The sequence below is a fragment of the Sebastes fasciatus genome, chromosome 4, assembly GCF_043250625.1.
Source record: "Sebastes fasciatus isolate fSebFas1 chromosome 4, fSebFas1.pri, whole genome shotgun sequence".
Classification (NCBI taxonomy): domain Eukaryota; kingdom Metazoa; phylum Chordata; class Actinopteri; order Perciformes; family Sebastidae; genus Sebastes; species Sebastes fasciatus.
The window spans coordinates 2,135,999-2,155,105 of record NC_133798.1 but is presented as its reverse complement, the minus strand read 5'-3'; the positions used below and the strand labels follow the sequence as shown (position 1 = coordinate 2,155,105).

Genomic DNA, 19,107 nt, shown 5'->3' with positions numbered 1-19,107 from the left:
TTTTTCAACTTACCATAATAACCCGTTAATTTTAATGCCACTAATTTCTTTAACACATTAACACAATTTGCGATTTTTAGGTTATAGTGGGCTCAGTTTTAAAGCTAGAGTGAAGACACTGGTATCATATGAAACTAGAAAAAACATAAGTAATCCATCGGTACCAACCATGTCATACTAGCTTGTTGCAAAGAAGGCTAAATAACTCTCTAAACTTGCGCTAAATTTTAGTGAAGAAAAACTGACATGGCCATTTTCAAAGGGGTCCCTTGACCTAAAAATAGGTTCTCTGGGTACCCACGAGTCTCCCCTTTACAGACATGCCCATTTTATGATAATCACATGCAGTTTGGGGCAAGTCATAGTCAAGTCAGCACACTGACACACTGACAGCTGTTGTTGCCTGTTGGGCTGCAGTTTGCCATGTTATGATTGGAGCATATTGTTTTATGCTAAATGCAGTACCTGTGAGGGTTTCTGGACAATATCTGTCATTGTTTTGTGTTGTTAATTGATTTACAATAATAAATATATACATACATTTGCATAAAGCAGCATATTTGCCCACTCCCATGTTGATAAGAGCTTTATCCCAGTAATGCTGCAGCAGTAGAAATGGACATCCACTGCAACAGGAAATAAACTGGGACACATTTAGAATGTTTACGTTTAAAACTGTGAAATTGTCTAAATATTGTAGATTTGTGATATCACAAATGGATGGCTTGTTTCAAACGCGCAATTTCTGAATACGGGCTGTGTGGATTTCTCTGTAGATTGAGCGTTTTAATACTTTCACAGTATTTATATATCACTTAAACCTGCTTTATAATATAAAAGACATGAAAATCTCACTTTTTACAATATGGGACCTTTAAGTACCTCAATAAAGAAGTGAAGTGGACTATTACATTATTATTAGTTTTCAGATCAGAAAGAGATTTCATCTGACAAAACACAGTGCAGCCTGTGGCACAGCCACTCAACCTTTCCTAAGACATTTAGATGTTTTCAGGAGGCTCATCTCGCTGTGAGTGCCCCACAGCAGCCATCACAAGAAGAGTACCAGATATCCACAGAGCAACACAAACCCCTCCAAACATGCTTTTGCAGCAGCTTTCCTCAAATTGCCTTCTCGAGCTCAAGAGGGGTAAATTAGGTGGACAAATTGGCACCATATGCAGCCTGAAAGCGCTGGTTGGATCATGTATAGCGCCTGTTGATAAGTTGCATTACATCCAAGTTATGCACTCTGTCTTCACTAATGTCCCTTCATTTTTAAACAGGGCCCAGATTCCTCAGTGATCTGTGGGACTGTGAATCTAAATGACTGATAATTACCATCAGCATAAATACTGTCTCAGTATTCTGTGTAGTTGGTTTTATCTCCAGCAGTCTCATCATGGAAGCACTTTTTCGGATCCCCTGGTGCCTTTGTACACTGTGAAATTGAAGTGTCATCCCATTGTATTGGTAACACAGGGAGCCTCTGACAGAATATTATCCAAAACATCTCTCCGACTCCACATCGCTGCTGCTTTATAGTCTCACTGTTCACATCTCCCGCCTAGAGAGTCTTGTTCTGCATGTCATCCCTGCACCGCCATCCTCTCAACCACAAGGCAACAGGGGAAATCTTGTTGAATGGCTTCATTTATATTTTTTACGGAACATTTTCTTCTCATTTTGCTTCACCGATTTGGCAAGGGTATTCGACAGGGGCAAAATAACAGAGTGTGAGGGTTATTACAGGTCAAACAGCGAAGCAACCATTGCTGTAGACCAGTGGTTCACAACCTATTTTCCTTGACATTTTTAAGGCTAAACACCAACAAATATACGGCTAACGGCTTGTTTCAAATGTGCCATTTCTGAATACGGGCTGTGTGTATTTCTCCATATATTGAGTGTTTTGATAGTTTAACAGTATTTATAAAGCACTTAAACCTGCTTTATAATATAAAAGACATGAAAATCTCACTTTTTACAATATGGGACCTTTAAATAAAAACATGTTGTGAATTTTGGAAATTATTACAAATACCTTTTTTTTAAATAAATGTTTACTTTTGGACTTTACAACGCTCGGGAATGTGGAAATGTTTGGATCACACGAGTCGGAAACACTCTTACGCAGCCACCACTGGAATCTGATTCTACAGATAGTATAATACTAATAATATTAGTGTAGCCTGATCTTAATCTGCAACTGTGGAGAAATACCAGCTTTAAAACACCATATGGCCTATTAATCATTTTCATTATTAATTATTATCTTTCAAAATAGTTTTAGATACATACGTTTGTATAATGTATCCAGTAAGTGTGTTATTATGATTTTAGTTATACTTGAGCAAATCTAATTTTGACAACCTCAGAGCAGACAAATCCTGGCGCACCCCTGTGATCTTTGGCGCCCCCCCTAAGGGGGGCCCAGACCCCAGGTTGGGAAACCACTGCTGTAGACTGATGATAATTTACACCAACAAAAACTGTGAAAAACATAAAGGCATCACATGTTTCAGTGCAAGTCGCACAAATAAATTCACAGTGTATCATAAAGACTGTACATGTTCAAACACATCCCAGTCTCATGGGAAGGCTTATGAATAGCATGACTTGTCCTGTTCGTGCCATGATAACACATTTTAGGCTTTTCACACGTAATTTATACCCAACAGGCTTAAAGGGACTGTTTGTAAGAATCAGAAATTGCTTGTTAACAGCGACACCTGTGGCCGTTAAGTCAACGAAAGTCGGCGACCTGTTGCTCGCGCATATTTCAGCTGCTTGGCAGTAATGTTAGCTGAGCAGACGAAGGTCTCTCCATGAATCAATGCTGATCCTAGTGTTGGCTTTTCCTGCCTCAGCCTCCCGACCGCGGCCGGAGGGAACAGGGGAGACACCGGAGTTTTGGTCAGAGACGATAACGTTTCTCTTTGCGGAGCCCCGTCACTTCACAAGACACGGGAAACCTATGTTGGTCTGGAGGAGCTGCAGCAGTTATTTCTGCACAAACGTCCACTGTACATTCACTAGATATTCTCAGAGCTAAACTAACTCTTCTGTAGTGTGGAGTGTGCGCGCATGCACGTGAGAGGTGGAGCGAAAGTTCGAGAACGAGTGCGGTGTGAGTGATGGCAGTTAGGCAGAGGAGCAGAGGAGCAGAGTACAGCAGAGACTCCGGCCCTGGAGACCAAAGCTACGGTCTCCCCCGCGTTCTCCGACCGCGACCAACACTGTTTAACAGACGGGCTTCACTAGATACAACCAAGAGGTTTTGGTGCTTCTGTGTAGTTTGTGTTGGAGTCTGAGTCTGAATAGCGTAGCTACAGGCGAGCGCGCATGGGACACCGACCCGCAATGATTTATACCTGTAAGAAGTTACAAGCAGGCCCTTTAACGTTGTGAAACGGCCTTACGAGTGTCAATTAACGGCACGTCGTTACTGTAAAGCGGTCACGGTTATGTTTAGGCAACAAAACCACTTACCGGTAGCTAGGTTTTGGAAAAACATCATGGTCGAGCTTAAAATAACTATGTTAACTCAGTAAAATGAATGTAAACAACGTGACATAAGTACGGAAGTACGGAAAACAAAATAACTCAACAACACTTTGTTTTTTTCAGATTTGTCAGCTGTTTATTATTATTATACTACTATTATTATTAATATTATTCTAAACATTAATATGCGCACGTAGTAAGATGTTGTTATCCAGGGCAGCCCAAGTTATACATTTTATACTTTTTTCTGAGTGAGAAAATGGACGTGTGGCGTGAGAGCGTGTGAAAAATGTCAATTACATGAGTGTTGCGGTGGATGCGTGACAGTTGGCAACCCTGGTAATGCTCAGTTACACTGCAACTTGTAAGCCGGTTAGCCAGACGTGCTCAATTTTGCTGCTTATGTTTGAGCACGTAAAACACATTTTTTTCTTTTCCATTCTTTAAACTTTTGCTTGTGGTTTTTGATTAGAAAGGACTGCATAAAAGATACCACCCTCCATGTCTGTATAATACCATCCAGTTCTGGCATCCTTTATTTTGATACCGCAGATGTTGCATTTAGAGCTTCTTTTGTTTGGGCCTTTTGTGAAGTTATTACAGCCAACGGTTATGAAAAATGGCACATCAGCTGCAGGTGTGCTCCCCATGGTTTTGTTGCTGCAGCTTTGTCATCTGTGGCCGCGCGCACACCAACCCCCTGAGACCTGCGATCCTGACCGACTTTACTGCCTTTCGGAGGCTGTGGCAGGTTTAGAGCTAGAGTAACGGTACGGATATATAAAAATACAAAATCTAGAGAATGAATTACAACCATGTCCTGCCAACTTGTCAGAAAAGAGGGTAAAAAAATGCTCTAAATTTTGGGGAGGGAAAACTGGCATGGCCATTTTCAGAGGGGCCCCTTGACCTCTGACCTCAAGATATGGGAATGAAAATGGGTTCTACATGCCCACTTTATGATAATCACATGCAGTTTTTTGAATGCAGTATAAATGTGTTACTTTCACCTATTCTAAAAATGATGTATTTGAATATTTCTGCATACTGAAGTCTTGGAATAAATTGGTTATGATTGTAAAGCTGAGACTCTGGTGGATCTAATGAGCCCAATTGTATTCATGTGTGATGATGCTAGTCCCCATAGGAGACATTTTATATAATGAGGCCATTTGTTTTTAACTTGACCTCTGTTGTGACCTCTAGGAAAATCACAGCCTGATGAAACAGCCTTTCATAGGTATATAAGGGGGTTTCTGAGCAGTTTACACAACACAAGTGCTCGCCAACCAATCACTGAAAAAAGCAATTCTTGCAGAAATCTCCAAATGTCAAACATTTTTTTTATCCCACAGCATGTCTTTTTCTACGGTGTTCCTCAAGGTCTTGGTGTCTTAATGTGGTATTTTGGAGGGATTATTGATCATTTTTATCAATTCTCGATTGGTAAAAAAAGGTTACATTTAGCACCAAATCTGTGTAACAAATGGTATCAACTCACACATAACCCACTTATGAGACATAATAGAGCATGGGGATGGCCATCATATACTTCTATCGTAATGTTCTAAGCCCTTATACACTTTCACAATTCATTTTAATCATGTTTATTTCTGATTTATGTCTAGAACAACTAGACACTCAGTGCTGAGCTGCATCTCAAATTAATCTCCAGGTTTCCAGCTTTAGGTGATGTACACCACTTCTATGTGACATCTACTGTTGACCTGCTATCTCTCCCTAAAGACCCCCTGGACCCCTCTAAAAAAAGACAAAAACGTGGTCTATTGTGGGTCTCAGAGGGCTAAGGTTATGCATGATAATAAGGGAGTAAATGACATTCAGCTCGTCAGACATTTTCATTAATGTTAATGCGCCCAAAAACTCGAGTCCTCAACTCTGCCCCCGGTGGGGTAGCAGGCAGCAGCATTAGTCAGCCTGGCACTGGAGAGAATCACTCATAGCCACCTCCACCCTGTTACTGTGGAAAGCAGGTTACCGTCATAGAACGTGTGAATGCAGAATGGAGAATCTTGATGATGTTATGCTTGTCGCTGCCATATTGTGCTGCAGCTGCAGCTGCTGGTAAACCTGGATCTGGGGGACTGGAAATGAGACACCTGCAAAGGCACATGAATCTGGGAGTGACAGCGGGAGCTGCAAAAAGTTGAGGACAAGAGGAGTGTACTGCAGAAACCATATAACCGCCCCCAGCTAAATTCATTTTACCACTGGGGGTTGAAGGATCTTTATGAAGTCGGGATGGATAAATGCAAGGCTTAAAACTGCACTAATGAATATCTTTATTTGGGCTGTCAGTGTGCTGACTTGACTATGACTTGCCCCAAACTTCATGTGATTATCATAAAGTGGGCACGTCTGTAAAGGGGAGACTCGTGGGTACCCAGAGAACCCATTTACGTTGACATATATTGAGGTCAGAGGTCAAGGGGACCCCTTTGAAAATGGCCATGACAGTTTTTCCTCGTCGAAATGTTGCGTAAGTTTGGAGCGTTATTTATCCTCCTTCACGACAAGCTAGTATGACATGGGTTGGTACCGATGGATTTTATAGGTTTTTCTAGTTTCATATGGTTCTTCACTCTAGCTTTAAAACTAAGCCAGCTACAACATAAAAATCGCAGGTTATGTTCATGCGTTAAAGGAATAAGTGGCATTAAAACAAATTTGCGTTAACGCGTTATCATCACCGTAACTTTGACGGCCCGAATCTTTAGATGAAAAATAGATCGAAAGGTTGTGTATTGTGAAGGGGTTGTTTGTAGTGAAAAATCCACAGAATTATGACAACTTTCAACTCAACGGTTTCTCACCACTCTCATTAACCTTGTTTCCACTAGCAGCAGGCACCTGTTTTAAAGGTCCTATATCGTGCTCATTTTCAGGTTCATACTTGTATTTTGTGTTTCTACTAGAACATGTTTACATGCTGTATTGTTCAAAAAACACATTATTTTCCTCATACTGTCTGCCTGAATATACCTGTATTTACCCTCTGTATGAAACGCTCCGTTTTAGCAAATTTCAAAGGAATTGAGTTACTAGGCAATAAATGGGTCCATGTTTACTTCCTGTCAGCTGATGTTATTTACGTACACTGCAACAGGAAATAAACTGGGACACATTTAGAATGTTTATGTTTAAAACCGTGTAGTGGTCTAAATATTGTATATTTGTGACATCACAAATGGACAGAAATCCGGTTTCTTTTCAAACGCACAATTTCTGAATACGGGCTGTGTGTATTTCTCTGTATATTGAGCGTTTTGATAGTTTAACAGTAATTATATAGCACTTAAAACTGCTTTATAATGTAAAAGACCTGAAAATCCCACTTTTTACAATATGGGACCTTTAAGTATAAAGCTCTGATGTAACCCACGGTACGCTATACCTGCAGAGCACCAAACAGCAGAAAGACAGAGTTAGCGACGAGCTGGTGAACATAATGGAGCATTCAGCATCTAATGCCTAGTTCACACTACACAACTTTATCCCAGATTTTGCGCTCCTCAACAGCTTTTGCAGCTCCACGACAAAAGCCCCAGATCAAGCCCTGTTCACACCTGGCATTAACATGCGTCCTCAGTGATCTGATCACAAGTGGACAGGTTCAAGTACAGGTGTGAACACACTCAAGATGCATTGAGGACACATTGAGATCGGATCTTTCAGACCACATTCAGAGGTGGTCTCGGCCACATATGGCCACGTTCTTTTAGCAGTGTGTAGTGAATGTGTCCTGGGCCCCATTAAGGACCGCCTACTCTACTGACCTCCCACTTGGATCCGTGGGATCGCTGCGCCCCTCATGTGAATAAACAGGCAGATGTGAGCGCTTGTCTGCCTCGCAGCATGGAAAAGGCCTCTGTGCTCTACTGTATCCTGTCGGTACAACTGTATTTTATTAAAATATATCTGATCTATAGGCTACATATCTACAGAATATCAGACTAGGCACAGAAAGTATATTATTATCATACTGTCGGAGAAGTGTCTGTGTTTTGGTTCCGCTGCTTTGCACGGCGCTGACACCAGCTCGCCCGCTCTCTCTCCTCCCCGGCTCTCTGAAGCTCTGTACCCGCTGTTGGCTGGCAAAGACAGCGGTGCCCGGGGACCACCAGTACAATGACCTTATATTTTGATGTTAATAAAAATTTAGATTTATTCTTAGTCTTAAACCGAAAATGGTTATTAGTTTTAGTCATTTTTATCCTTCATAGTTTTAGTCCAGTTTTAGTTGATGACAACTCAAAATGTTTTAGTCCAGTTTAGGTCACCAAAAAGTCATTTGATTTTAGTCAAAATATTGTCTCTCTTTATTTTGTCAGCTATTTGTTTTGTTTGAGAGAGAGTGACAGAGAGAGGGGAAGAAAAGGTGGGAGGTGACGAAGAGAGAGATTTTGTCAAAGTTTTTATTTTCTACATTACAACTTAGTCTGGTCTTTTTTCGTCAACAATATTGCATGTTTGATATCGTCACCATTAATGTTTAATGATGTCGGTGCCGTCTTGTAATCGTCTCGTCTTTAGTCATGAAAAAAAAGGTTGTTGACGAACATATTTTGTCATAATTTTCGTTAACAAGATTAACACTTTCTCATCGGGGATTCCTCCCGGTGAAAGATCTTGTAGTGTGTGATCCCCTGTTGTCATATAGTACGAAAACCACAACAACTTAAAGACTCCCGATTATAACACAAGTTGGGTAGCGTGAACAGTACTGCGATCTGCCGACTTTGAAAGTCGTGTAGAGTGAACTTGGCTTAAGGAGTCAGATATTTCCCCTGAGGAGTTGGTGAAGACTAAAGCAGAGGTAAAAGTAGAGTGAATATTAGACGTTCAACAATGCTGCAACATTTCTCCTGGCCTTGGAAGAAGGTACTGTTTTCACCAGCGGTGGTTTGTTGGTTTAGCAGGATTACTCCAAACGTCCACGATGGATTTGAATGAAATTTTTTGGAGGGTTGGGGTGTAGCAAAATTAATTTTGGAGGCGATCCGGATCATGATCCGGATTCGGGAATTTTTTTTATGAATTCTGATCAGCCTGAGCATTAAGACCACAGGATATAACACATGCACAGTGTAACTGGTGACGCGTTGATGACGCATGACCCCGCCTTCTTCTGAGAGCAGAGAGATACGTGTGTGGGTGTGTGGAGCTGCTGGCCGTGTAGAGAAAGAACAAAGCGGTAGCTGACGGGATGAGAGACAACGTAGTGTAACGTTATACAAACATAACAAGGAAACACACCGTGGTAATAACAAGCCGACCACCTCACGGTACCGCCAGCTGTGAGCTGTGATCTGTTTTTAAAGTCACACACCTTGGCGGAGGTCTGCGTTCTCCGAGTGCCATTCTAGTTTGCTAAATGTTTCCCTTTTCACGAAGCAGGATTTGGAATTAGTGAGGTAACTTCAGGGTTAACCCTTCAGGGTTTTCAGTCCTACGACGGTGGATCACTTCTTACCGGGGTAGATCGCTATAGTACAGTAACTGAACGCCTAACCTGCTCCGCAGCAGGTTATGTTCGAGAGATCAACTTGTATAAAAGCACCGCCTACTGACCAATCAGAGCTCAGTACGCGGATTGTATGATAATATTACAAACATATGAAGAAGTTTAAATCATAATCCAGGCCAAAAGCAACACAGTTTAAAGTGACAAATGCAGGAAAGACAGCTGGCATATGACAGTAGGCCTACTTACTGCTTTTATTTATATTCTTATATTGTTTTTAATTTGCTCTCAGTCTCTTTCACACCGCCAGAATCAGGGACGCAGCTGAAAGACGGCTACATTGCCATACACGTACGCCACCTTTACCTCCAAGGGATTAAGGAAGTTACTTCTGTCCTTATAGTATGTTCTATAAGCATCGTATTAATTCAACGGAATACACAAAGTGTGTTAGTTTACGCATTCTTACAGTCTGATTTTTTTCTTTTGCCAGCTGTCCTTCCTGCATTTGGCAGCTTCATCTGTGTTACTTTAAGTCTGGGCTGTGTGTTTAACTTCTTCGTATTTGTCAAATATTATAGTTTACTCTTCCTATGTTAAATATGCCGCTCTGCTGACAGTAGACTTGTCCATGTCTGTGATTGGTTATATGCTGCAAACACCGGCCCTTTCATGTGAGCACGCTCACAGCCAGACTGAGAAACCCTGGGTTGATTTACCGAGTTGATAACCAGCGTCGTAGGAACGCTAAGCGGGATCTCGTTTGTTAGAGTTAGTGAAGAAAGATAACGAGAAGATACCCTGGGTATGTTGAACTGTAGTACAGGCCTCTGGTCTGGAAACAACTGAGAAATAAAAAAATAATATAATGAATTAAAGCTGCGAGCAGCGATGAACAGGCCCTCACACCTTCCTACGTGTCGGGGGTACTGGCAGGACGCCGACTGACGCGGCCAGGCACAACGAAACCGGAAATCTGCTGAGTGCAATGATGCCTCCCACAAGGCTCTACGACAAAAGGTTCACGAGTTATGAAAGGGGGCGGGGCTAAAATATTGGGGCGGGGCAATGAGTCTATTTTTGCATGTACATGTCCTCAGGACTGGACCCTTATCATACCTGAGAAATTTGGGGCAGATTCGACTATGACTATGTACAGTGGAGTTACAACAACTTCCTGTTTCATGGCGAATGGCTCAAAATGGCCACCACGCCACGGTCACGCCGTTCACTGAAAACTAACCATTTGAATAACTTTTCATCCTCAAGGTCTTAAGATGGTCCTGACCAAATCTCAAGTCGATCTGATTAAATCTGTAGGAGTCTGTTAAAGTACGCGTCCTATAAAACGCTGAAAATGGTTGAAAATCGCATATTAAATTCAAAATGGCTGACTCCCTGTTGAGTTTTGAGCATACCTCCATGAGGCTTTTTTGTGCGACTCCACATGTTACATCTGTCTGCCAAATTTTATACTTGTAGGTGAAAGTGGAGCGAGGGGCTCAATTTTTCCAACTTTCTAGGGGGCGCTTGCGAGCCATTTTGCAACACTCAAGCCTGAGACCCTTAAAATACTAAAATTTTTACCGCGTCTGATAAGTGTGCAAAGTTTAACACCTTTTTGAGAATGTTAAGGCCCTCAAAAAGTCAATTCATTTTAAGAAAAAGAATAAACACTACAGTTTCAATAGGGCCTTCGCTGCCCCGACGTTGTCGGTGCTTGGACCTTAATAATCCCGTCTTTTAATGAGGAACATCAACACACACTTACAGACACGTGGACGTTTCGCCTTTCGGCATCTCAACCCCTGTGTGGTCACATCTCCATGTTGGCCTCATTGAAGGTGTGTGTGTGTGTGTGTGTGTGTGTGTGTGTGTGTGTTGTCAGAAGCTCTTCATAGATCTTTCAATCACAGCGGTCTGTTGGGAGAGCTCACAGCACAGGTGTGGCGGGGGAGGGGGGGAGGCCCGAGGGGGGATCTGTGTGTGTTTATACCTGTCTCCCATCCATTCTCTCACTTTCTCTGACATTTGCTCGTATCTCACTCTTCCCATAAATCAATCCGTGCTATACAGTATATATATATATAGAAATATTTATTAATAACATCTGAATGGACAATGTACACAGTCTGCCTTAAGTTCATAATACATCTTGTGTTTACAATTGGATTAGTATCTCACAACAGAAGAGAGATTTAAAAATGACTCCGAAAAATGATGCATGCACTGTACCTACAAACACAGAAGAAATTGTCATTGTTAATTGTGACGGTGTCCAATACAAAGACATAAACAATACTGGTATTAATCTGGATTTCATAAAACAAACACTGGCTTATTAAAACAACCGCAGGGTGTGGTCTAAATGAGTAACATTAAACACTATTACAGTTGGATAGGGCTGCTGCAAGTGTGTTTTCAGAGTGAAAACTCACTCATTTCATGGCAAAGGAAAAACTAATGACAACATGATTCTGAGTGATCATCTTCATTATTTGTTGGATTTACGATGGCAAAGCCCCCAGCAAAAAGGCACAAGTCTTTACACTCTAGTTTGATGTTAGCCAGCTTGACTGGCTAGCGCAGGGCAGCTGGATAGGTGGTGTCTATCTTGGCCAAGCTATAGAGTGCTCCAGAGATGACGTATTTTTGTAGGCTAACCAGGAAGTTAGCATCGCCCTGGGTTCCCCCAACAAAAAGCCAATGGGATTTTTCCATTGATTTTTGGATTATTGCAGAAAATAAGCTATGTGGCAAACGACCGTTACACAACTTTTCTGATTTTTGAAGTGTGAATGCAATTGCCAGAAATAAAAAGCTAATGATAGCCTATAAACGAACTACACCACGTTCGCATGAGCGCAAGTATGCTTAACGAGGCTGTAAAGGAGGATGAGTCGGAGTCATAAAGGCTTCAAAATTCCTGAGTGGGATATTAACTGACGTATTTTATGTCGTAGAACAAAACGTTACAATTTCTTAAAGGTCCCATTTTGTAAAAAGTGAGATTTTCATGTATTTTATATTATAAACAGGTTTCAGTTCTATATAAATACTGTGAAAGTATCAAATACAATGTTCAAGTTCTAATAAACCAAAATTATCCTTTAAAGGGACTGTTTGTAACTTCTTACACGTATAAATCTACCGGGTCGGTTTCCAATGGGCCCTCGCATATGCATGCTCGCGTGTGGCTACGCTGTTCAGACAAGACTCCAACACAAACTACACGGAAGCAAAAAAAACGCAAAGTTATATCTAGTGAAGTTGACCGCGGTCGGATGACGCGGGGGAGACCGTAGCTTTGGTTTCCAGGACCGAAGTCTCTGCTGTACTCTGCTCCTCTGCCTGCTTGCCTTCACTCACACACCGCGCTCGTTCTCGCTCCACCTCACATGCATGCGCGCACATTCCACACTGCAGAAGACTTCATAGCTCTGAGAATGGACGTTTGTGCAGAAATAACTGCTGCAGCTCCTCCAGACCAACAGAGGTTTCCCGTGTCTTGTGAAGTGACGGGGTTCCCAGTGAGAAACATTATCGTCTCCGACCGGTTGCCGGTGTCTTCCCTGTTCCCGGCCGCGGTCGGAGACAATAACGTTTCTCTTCCTGCTTCAGCCCTGGAGGCTGAGGCAGGAAAAGCCAACTCTAGGATCAGCATTGATTCATGGAGAGACCTTCGTCTGGTCAGCTAACATTACTGCCAAGCAGCTGAAATATAGAGTGATATTGTGCTTTTAGCTGACGTGTGTCGCCTCACTGTTTCGAGCGATGCTCGTTCATATCTATGTAGAGCGAGCACAAGCAACAGGACGCTGACTTTAGTTGACTTAACGGCCACAGGTGTAGCTGTTAACAAGACATTTCTGAAAGTTACAAACAGTCCCTTTAACTCGAAGCCAAGAATATCACTGAGAATCATTATCAGTCATACTTAGAGATTAGATATATCCAGTGGCGGCCGGTCAATAGAGGGCGCTAGGGCGCCGCCCCCCTGAGCCAGACAGCCACACATAATAAAACATCACTACTACTACTAATAATAATAATAATAATAAATTATACAAATGATCAATATTTGTATGTTTAAAATACGGTATGCCCCCAGTAATGTTTGTAAAATATGATAGAAAATCATCCGTGCAAAATATATGGTTTTCCTGCCCGTCCCCTGACTCCCCTCTGTCTGTCTGTATGTCTGAAGTTCAGCTCTGGGGCGACGGAGAAATCGCCCCGAGCAGGCGGGTCTACGTAGCAGCTTAGCCAACAGCTGATTCAAGCTCTGAACGATTGACATTAAATTTAGCCAATCAGCGTCCTCAAATCTAATACGAGAGGGGCGATTATTTTATCGCCCCAAGAAGCGAGCTACTGCTGACATCAGGCATAGAACATCTAGCCCGTGACGGGAGACTCTGACCAATCACAGGTCATTTCATTGAGAGAGCGTTCCTATTGGCTGTGCTCCGGTCATGTGACCGGAACTTGGCATTCCTTCACCATATTTCACAAACGTTCTAATTTTACAGCTAAACAGTACACTACAAGAGGATTCTGAAACATCTGAGGAGAGAAATAGGCGTATATATAACGTAACAGAATATTGATTCATATTTGATCAGCACTGCCTAGTTTGACCGTTTGGTCGGAGTTCAGAGTGATTGACAGCCGGCTCTCATAGACAGCAGCTGGACAGCAGACCTCAGATCAGCTCTGACTGCAGTGAAAGTACCAAACATAAAAGTACACATTATGCAGAATAATGTATATTATTGGATTATACTTATTGATGCATTAATGTGTTCATCACTTTAATGTTGCAGCTGGTAGGTGGAGCTCATTTTAATGACTTTATATACTGCTGGGTAGTTTAATCTATAATAATACAGCATTTATTCGTTGATTATATTTTGTATTAATAATCTGAATCTGTTAAGTAAGTAAGTTATTAAATCAATGTAGTGGAGTAAAAAGTACAATATTTCCCTCAGAGATGTAGTGGAGTAGAAGTAGAAAATATCAGAACATGGAAATACTCAAGTAAAGTAGAAGTACCTCAAAATTGTACTTAAGTGCAGTACTTGAGTAAATGTACTTAGTTACTTTCCACCACTGAGTACATGTTATACTGTTGTGTTTTTTCTAAGCATTCTTTACTGCTCCTGTTGGAATAAAATAATTGTTGATTATTTAACTGAGAAGTAGTAATGTTTGATACCTTCACTTTTTTGCATTAAATCGTACCGGGATGTTTGCTGAAATTGATTGGATGTGGCACAGCCCTACCTTTAAACCTTTCCACCAGCCGCCACTGGCTATATCACTACCTTCGAGGAGATCAGCAGTCTGCCCTTTTGCCAGAAAAACATGCCACTTTCACTGCCATGCCCAACACCTGTGTTTCCTTTATTTTGACCACACCCTGTTTAACAAAGTATGACAATTCAACATGCAGTAAATAAAACACTTTATGTTCCCTCTGTCTGCTGCTTTACACATTCTTGGAGCAAATCCTCTTCAGGTTACATCTTTGCAGGAAGTAGTACCATAGAGGTGAAACTAAGGCTTAACACTAAGGAACTCTTTGTCTGCTCTGGCTGCCACAGTGTTCAGGCAGCACTTTACCTATGCAAGTTTGAATGTTAGACACCAAACAAATGTTCAAAAGAGCTGAACAGGAATGCCCTCTCGGTCATTTCTAAATCTGTAACCTCGACTGTTTAACTCTTACTGCGTCTATGATAGCTATTCACTCACACAAATCACAAGTTACAGATTCACGCGTTGGTCCACAAACTGCAATTTGTTAAAAAAGCTTGATAATCTCAACCTGTTAATACGTCAGCATAACAATTCAAAATGCAAATGAAAGTACTTTAGTAGTTCAGTTGGAATGTAGTTAAGTGATTTTTGGTTGTGAAGACACAAGAGGAAGGAGTAAGAAGTGGGGATTAACTTTTGCAGCAGTATTAGCACACTTAGGCCTTGTTCAATCTATAGCACACCAGTTTGAGTAATGGCTTTTAGCTGATGCTACTACTGTAGTCGCTTGCTAGTCACACCTTGTACTGTAGGTTTCAACGTTTCAGCAGGACTATCGGCAGGTCCATCATCTATCGCTCTACCACCATGAGACTGTGTGTGTGTGTGTGTGTGTGTGTGGTCATGGCGATGGTGGTGTCTTCAGGGAATTGGTGGATCCTCCTTGGCTTCCACTCACCGTTGCTCCCTGTCCGACCCACTGGACCGCAACAGAGAGAGAGAGGAGAAGAAAGCGGGAGAGAAGGACAATCAGGTCAAAACAAAAGTTTTTTTTATTTTTTTTAGTTCATTTTAAACTAAAATTGTATTTACATCATATAAGTAAATTATTATCCTAATATGAGAGCCAATGCCTTCAGTTAATGGACCATCATCACATGCTGTTGCAGCAGGCCGTTTGCCGTTACTAAGCAACCAAAACCTGGGTGCTGCGATGACGATGATGATGAAATTGCGGTAATTTAGCAGGAAGCCTCACTGACTAAACTAAACACAATTAAAGCATCAGTAGGTGAGATTGGAGCAAATATGATTAAAAAAAGTTATTTTTATAAAACAGTCACTATATCCTGACAGTAGAACATGAAACAGGTAACCTGAAAAAAATCATGTGCCTGCATCTGCAAGATTTCCCTTACCGGAGGAAAACAAGCAGTAGAGAACTGATCTGCTGTCTATGAGAGCCGGCTGTCAATCACTCACGAACTCTGACCAAACGGTCAAACTAGGCAGCGCTGATCAAATATGAATCAATATTCTGTTACGTTAATGTCTATTTCTCTCCTCAGATGTTCTCAGAATCATCTTGTAGTGCACGGTTTAGCTGTAAAATGACAAAGTTTGTGATGCCGCCGCCATTGTTTAATCTGGTGTAGGAACGCCAAGTTCCGGTCACATGACCGACCGGACCACTGCCAATAGGAACGCTCTCTCTCAATGAAATGACCTGTGATTGGTCAAAGTCTCCCGTCACAGGCTAGATGTTCTAAAGCCTGAAAACAGAGCCATGAGGAGGAGCAGAAGTCTAGTTTTCTCTCAGAACACTTGAATTACAATATGCTGAAAGGTTATTATGGAATTTTTGCCCAATGATGCCAAAAATATACTGCCTACTGAAGCTTTAAAACAAAGATACATGCATGTCCATCACCATAAATTCCTCCACAGTAACATCACTGCTCTATTTCTCTGTGTCAGTTTGGCTGACCTTTCAACCGGATGTTGTAGTGTCCTTGGACAGAAAGGGTGAAGCTAGTAAATTAGTCCGTGGGACGGATGTAAAGCTCTGGGTAGCCCTGCACTAAAATGATTAACTTCTCCTCCGTATATTTATCATAGACCGATATTTACAGAAGAAAGAACAGATATCTGCCAGCTGTGATTGGTTGTTCCTCGTCCCATGACATGCGGTGCGAGCTGCAGTGTACCAAAAGCTGAACTATTTTTATCTCTGAGCTCAGCCGTCGCGGCCCGAAAAATAGGCACTTGGGAACGCTTACATGTCGCGACGGCACCGCTCCCGCATTGAGCGTGCCTGCCGTGCACCTACATTGACAACAATGAATTTGAGCGCACAAAAGGCGTGGCGTGTGTGCGGCCCCTAAAGCTGCCTTCACATGATAAGAGATTTGCACTGAAGAGGCAGGAGGTAAAATATCTCCCCAAAAAGAGCGCAAGGAACACAATTCACTTTTCCTAGGCAACAACAACAGTTGCAACTGCTCTCATTGGTTTGCGCTTTGAAAGGTCAGCGGCAGCCGAGGTCAAAATTGAAATAATTTGAACTTTGAACCACGCCAAGGTTAGCGCTTTATGCACTGTGTTTGGCCCGCATGGCAGTGCAATCACGGGAGCAGAGACGGACATCATCCAATTCCATCCCCGCCTCCGCTTGACAGGCGAGCGTGTAGAGAGGGTCGAGTTACAGCCTCGTGCTCGTGGGACCGCATTAGTGCAGGAGCAGAAATGCTCCTTCGCAAGGAGGCATTACTACTTTATACTGCTCTGTGCGCTCTTATCACATGCAAGCACCTGTTTTTATTTTGTTCATTATTATCATATGCACAAGAAGAAACTTTAAACTTTAAATTTTGAAAATGATCCAACTGAAAACACAGCCCTGTGTCACCAATTCTTTTTCAATGAAAGTAGCTAGCAGCAGTAGCTCCAAAAGTCCCTACATCTAGAAAGAAAGTCTACAAGTCAGCAACATTGACAGTCTGTCCATTCAGACCTCCCTCCAAAGCCACGCCCCCACATTTATCATGATGAACGTAAACAATGAACATGGTTATTGTTAGTACTCACAGCTGACAAGCTAGCGGCTAATGGAATTCCCCTGTGACGGCAACACATACCAGATTTCTTTTTTCTTTTCTTTTTTTATCAGAGCATTTGATTTATTGATTGCTGTCGGGATGTAAAGAGAATTTCAAGAAATATAACAAAATATGTTTTTGAAGAAGATTACCAACTCTAGCTTGAAGAGTTGCCCCCCCCTGCAGTGTGCCTTTCTGTTATTCAACCACTTATTCATGTGACAAAGTGGAAGCAACAGAGCTTCCTGCTTTCTTCATTTCCTTTGTTTCCACTCACTAGAATCCGAACTGGCTTGAAATGACTCTGGGGAATTCAATCATTCATTTTGTTGTTGTTTGTCTTGGCCTTGGTGTGTGTGTGTGTGTGTGTGTGTGTGTGTGTGTGTGTGTGTGTGTGTTTACAGTGCTGGCTGAAGAGATCAAGTTGGTGAATTATTAATGTTCTCAGACTGCGGTCAGAGGGTCAGTGAGGCTTACTCCAACACTTCAGAAAAGCCATAAAAAAAAAAACTTAAAGTGGATAAGAAAACTGCGAGTGTGCATGTGTCTGAAAGAGAGTGTGTTTGTGTTTGTGTGTGTGTGTGTGTGCTTGCACAAGACCCAGATGTTGCATGTGTTTTGGATTATTTGTTGAAATGTATTCGTTTTTATGTGTGAATACTTTGTGTGCTTATCACTACATTCACTTTAGATACGTATGTGTGCGTAATTGTGTGTGTGTGTGTGTGTGTGTGTGTGTTTGCATGTGTGACATATCCAGTGGGCCAGGTTCCCTCATGACTTCTGCGTGAATCTTTTAAAGAAACACAAATAAGCCATTAGTGTGGATCTCAGGCCCTGCTGCTGTAGTGCAGTGCTGCTGCTGCTAATGGCCTCAAATAAGACACGGCTACTGGAGAGTGTCTGACACAACCTGTGTGTGTGTGTGTGTGTGTGTGTGTGTGTGTGTGTGTGTGTGTGTGTTTTAGTGCTATACAAATGGCTCTAGAGACAGCAAGAGAGCTCTTCTAGTTTCACCGTTGTTGGCAATATCAGGGTCACTGATGGGAAGCCTGTAGAGACTGTTGTGGAATATAAGTACCTGGGCACAATCTTTGATAACCTGCTGAAATTTTCCTCCAACACAGAGGAGATCCTCAGGAAATGCCAGCAGCGACAATATCTCCTGAGGAAGCTCAACTCTTTTGGGGTCAGCAAGGAAATCCTCACAACCTTCTATTACTCCTTCATTGAGAGCATCATGACTTTCTCCATCACCTGCTGGTTCTACTCCATTAGCCTTCAAAATAGAAACTGCCTGCAGAGCACAGTCAAAGTCTGCTCCAAAATTACTGGACTTCCTGTTAGAGCTCTCTCCACCCTTTGCGAGCAGCAGATGCTAAGGTCAGCCAGCAGGATCTTACAGGACCCCTCACACGTCCTGTTCCCTGCATTTGAGTGGCTCCCCTCAGGACGCCGGCTTCGCTGCCCAGGCTGCAGGACACAGAGGAGAAGGGCAACATTTGTCCCCAAGGCTGTCCTGCTCCTCAACTCCCAACCATCCCTGTCCCTCTACTCACCCAACTAATACACATACACACACACAGACTTGCACACTTGCACATGGCTTCGGCCCTGGACTGTTTTTCATTCATCTGTTTTTTGTTTTGCTTTTTACATCCATATGTACCGTATACTGTGTATACTGCACTATTTGCACTATTTTTAAGTATTTACTAGTATTAGTACTATATTAGTATCACTTTGTTTTAA

General features: G+C 42.1%; 1 protein-coding gene and 1 long non-coding RNA gene across 2 annotated transcripts in view; one reads left to right on the top strand and one right to left on the bottom strand.

Moving 5' to 3' along the window:
• LOC141766939 (uncharacterized) overlaps window positions 1–19,107 on the top strand; it is a 282,348-nt gene that overhangs the window by 7,119 nt on the left and 256,122 nt on the right. The gene's annotated exons all lie outside the window — the stretch shown is intronic.
• The window catches only part of LOC141766928 (synaptotagmin-9-like), an 84,362-nt gene continuing 77,321 nt past the window's right edge, over window positions 12,067–19,107 (bottom strand). The window contains exon 8 of the mRNA XM_074634140.1: window positions 12,067–15,236. Within this exon, the coding sequence (XP_074490241.1) occupies window positions 15,159–15,236 (78 nt within the window). The 3' untranslated portion in view covers window positions 12,067–15,158. The remainder of the gene's footprint in view (window positions 15,237–19,107) is intronic.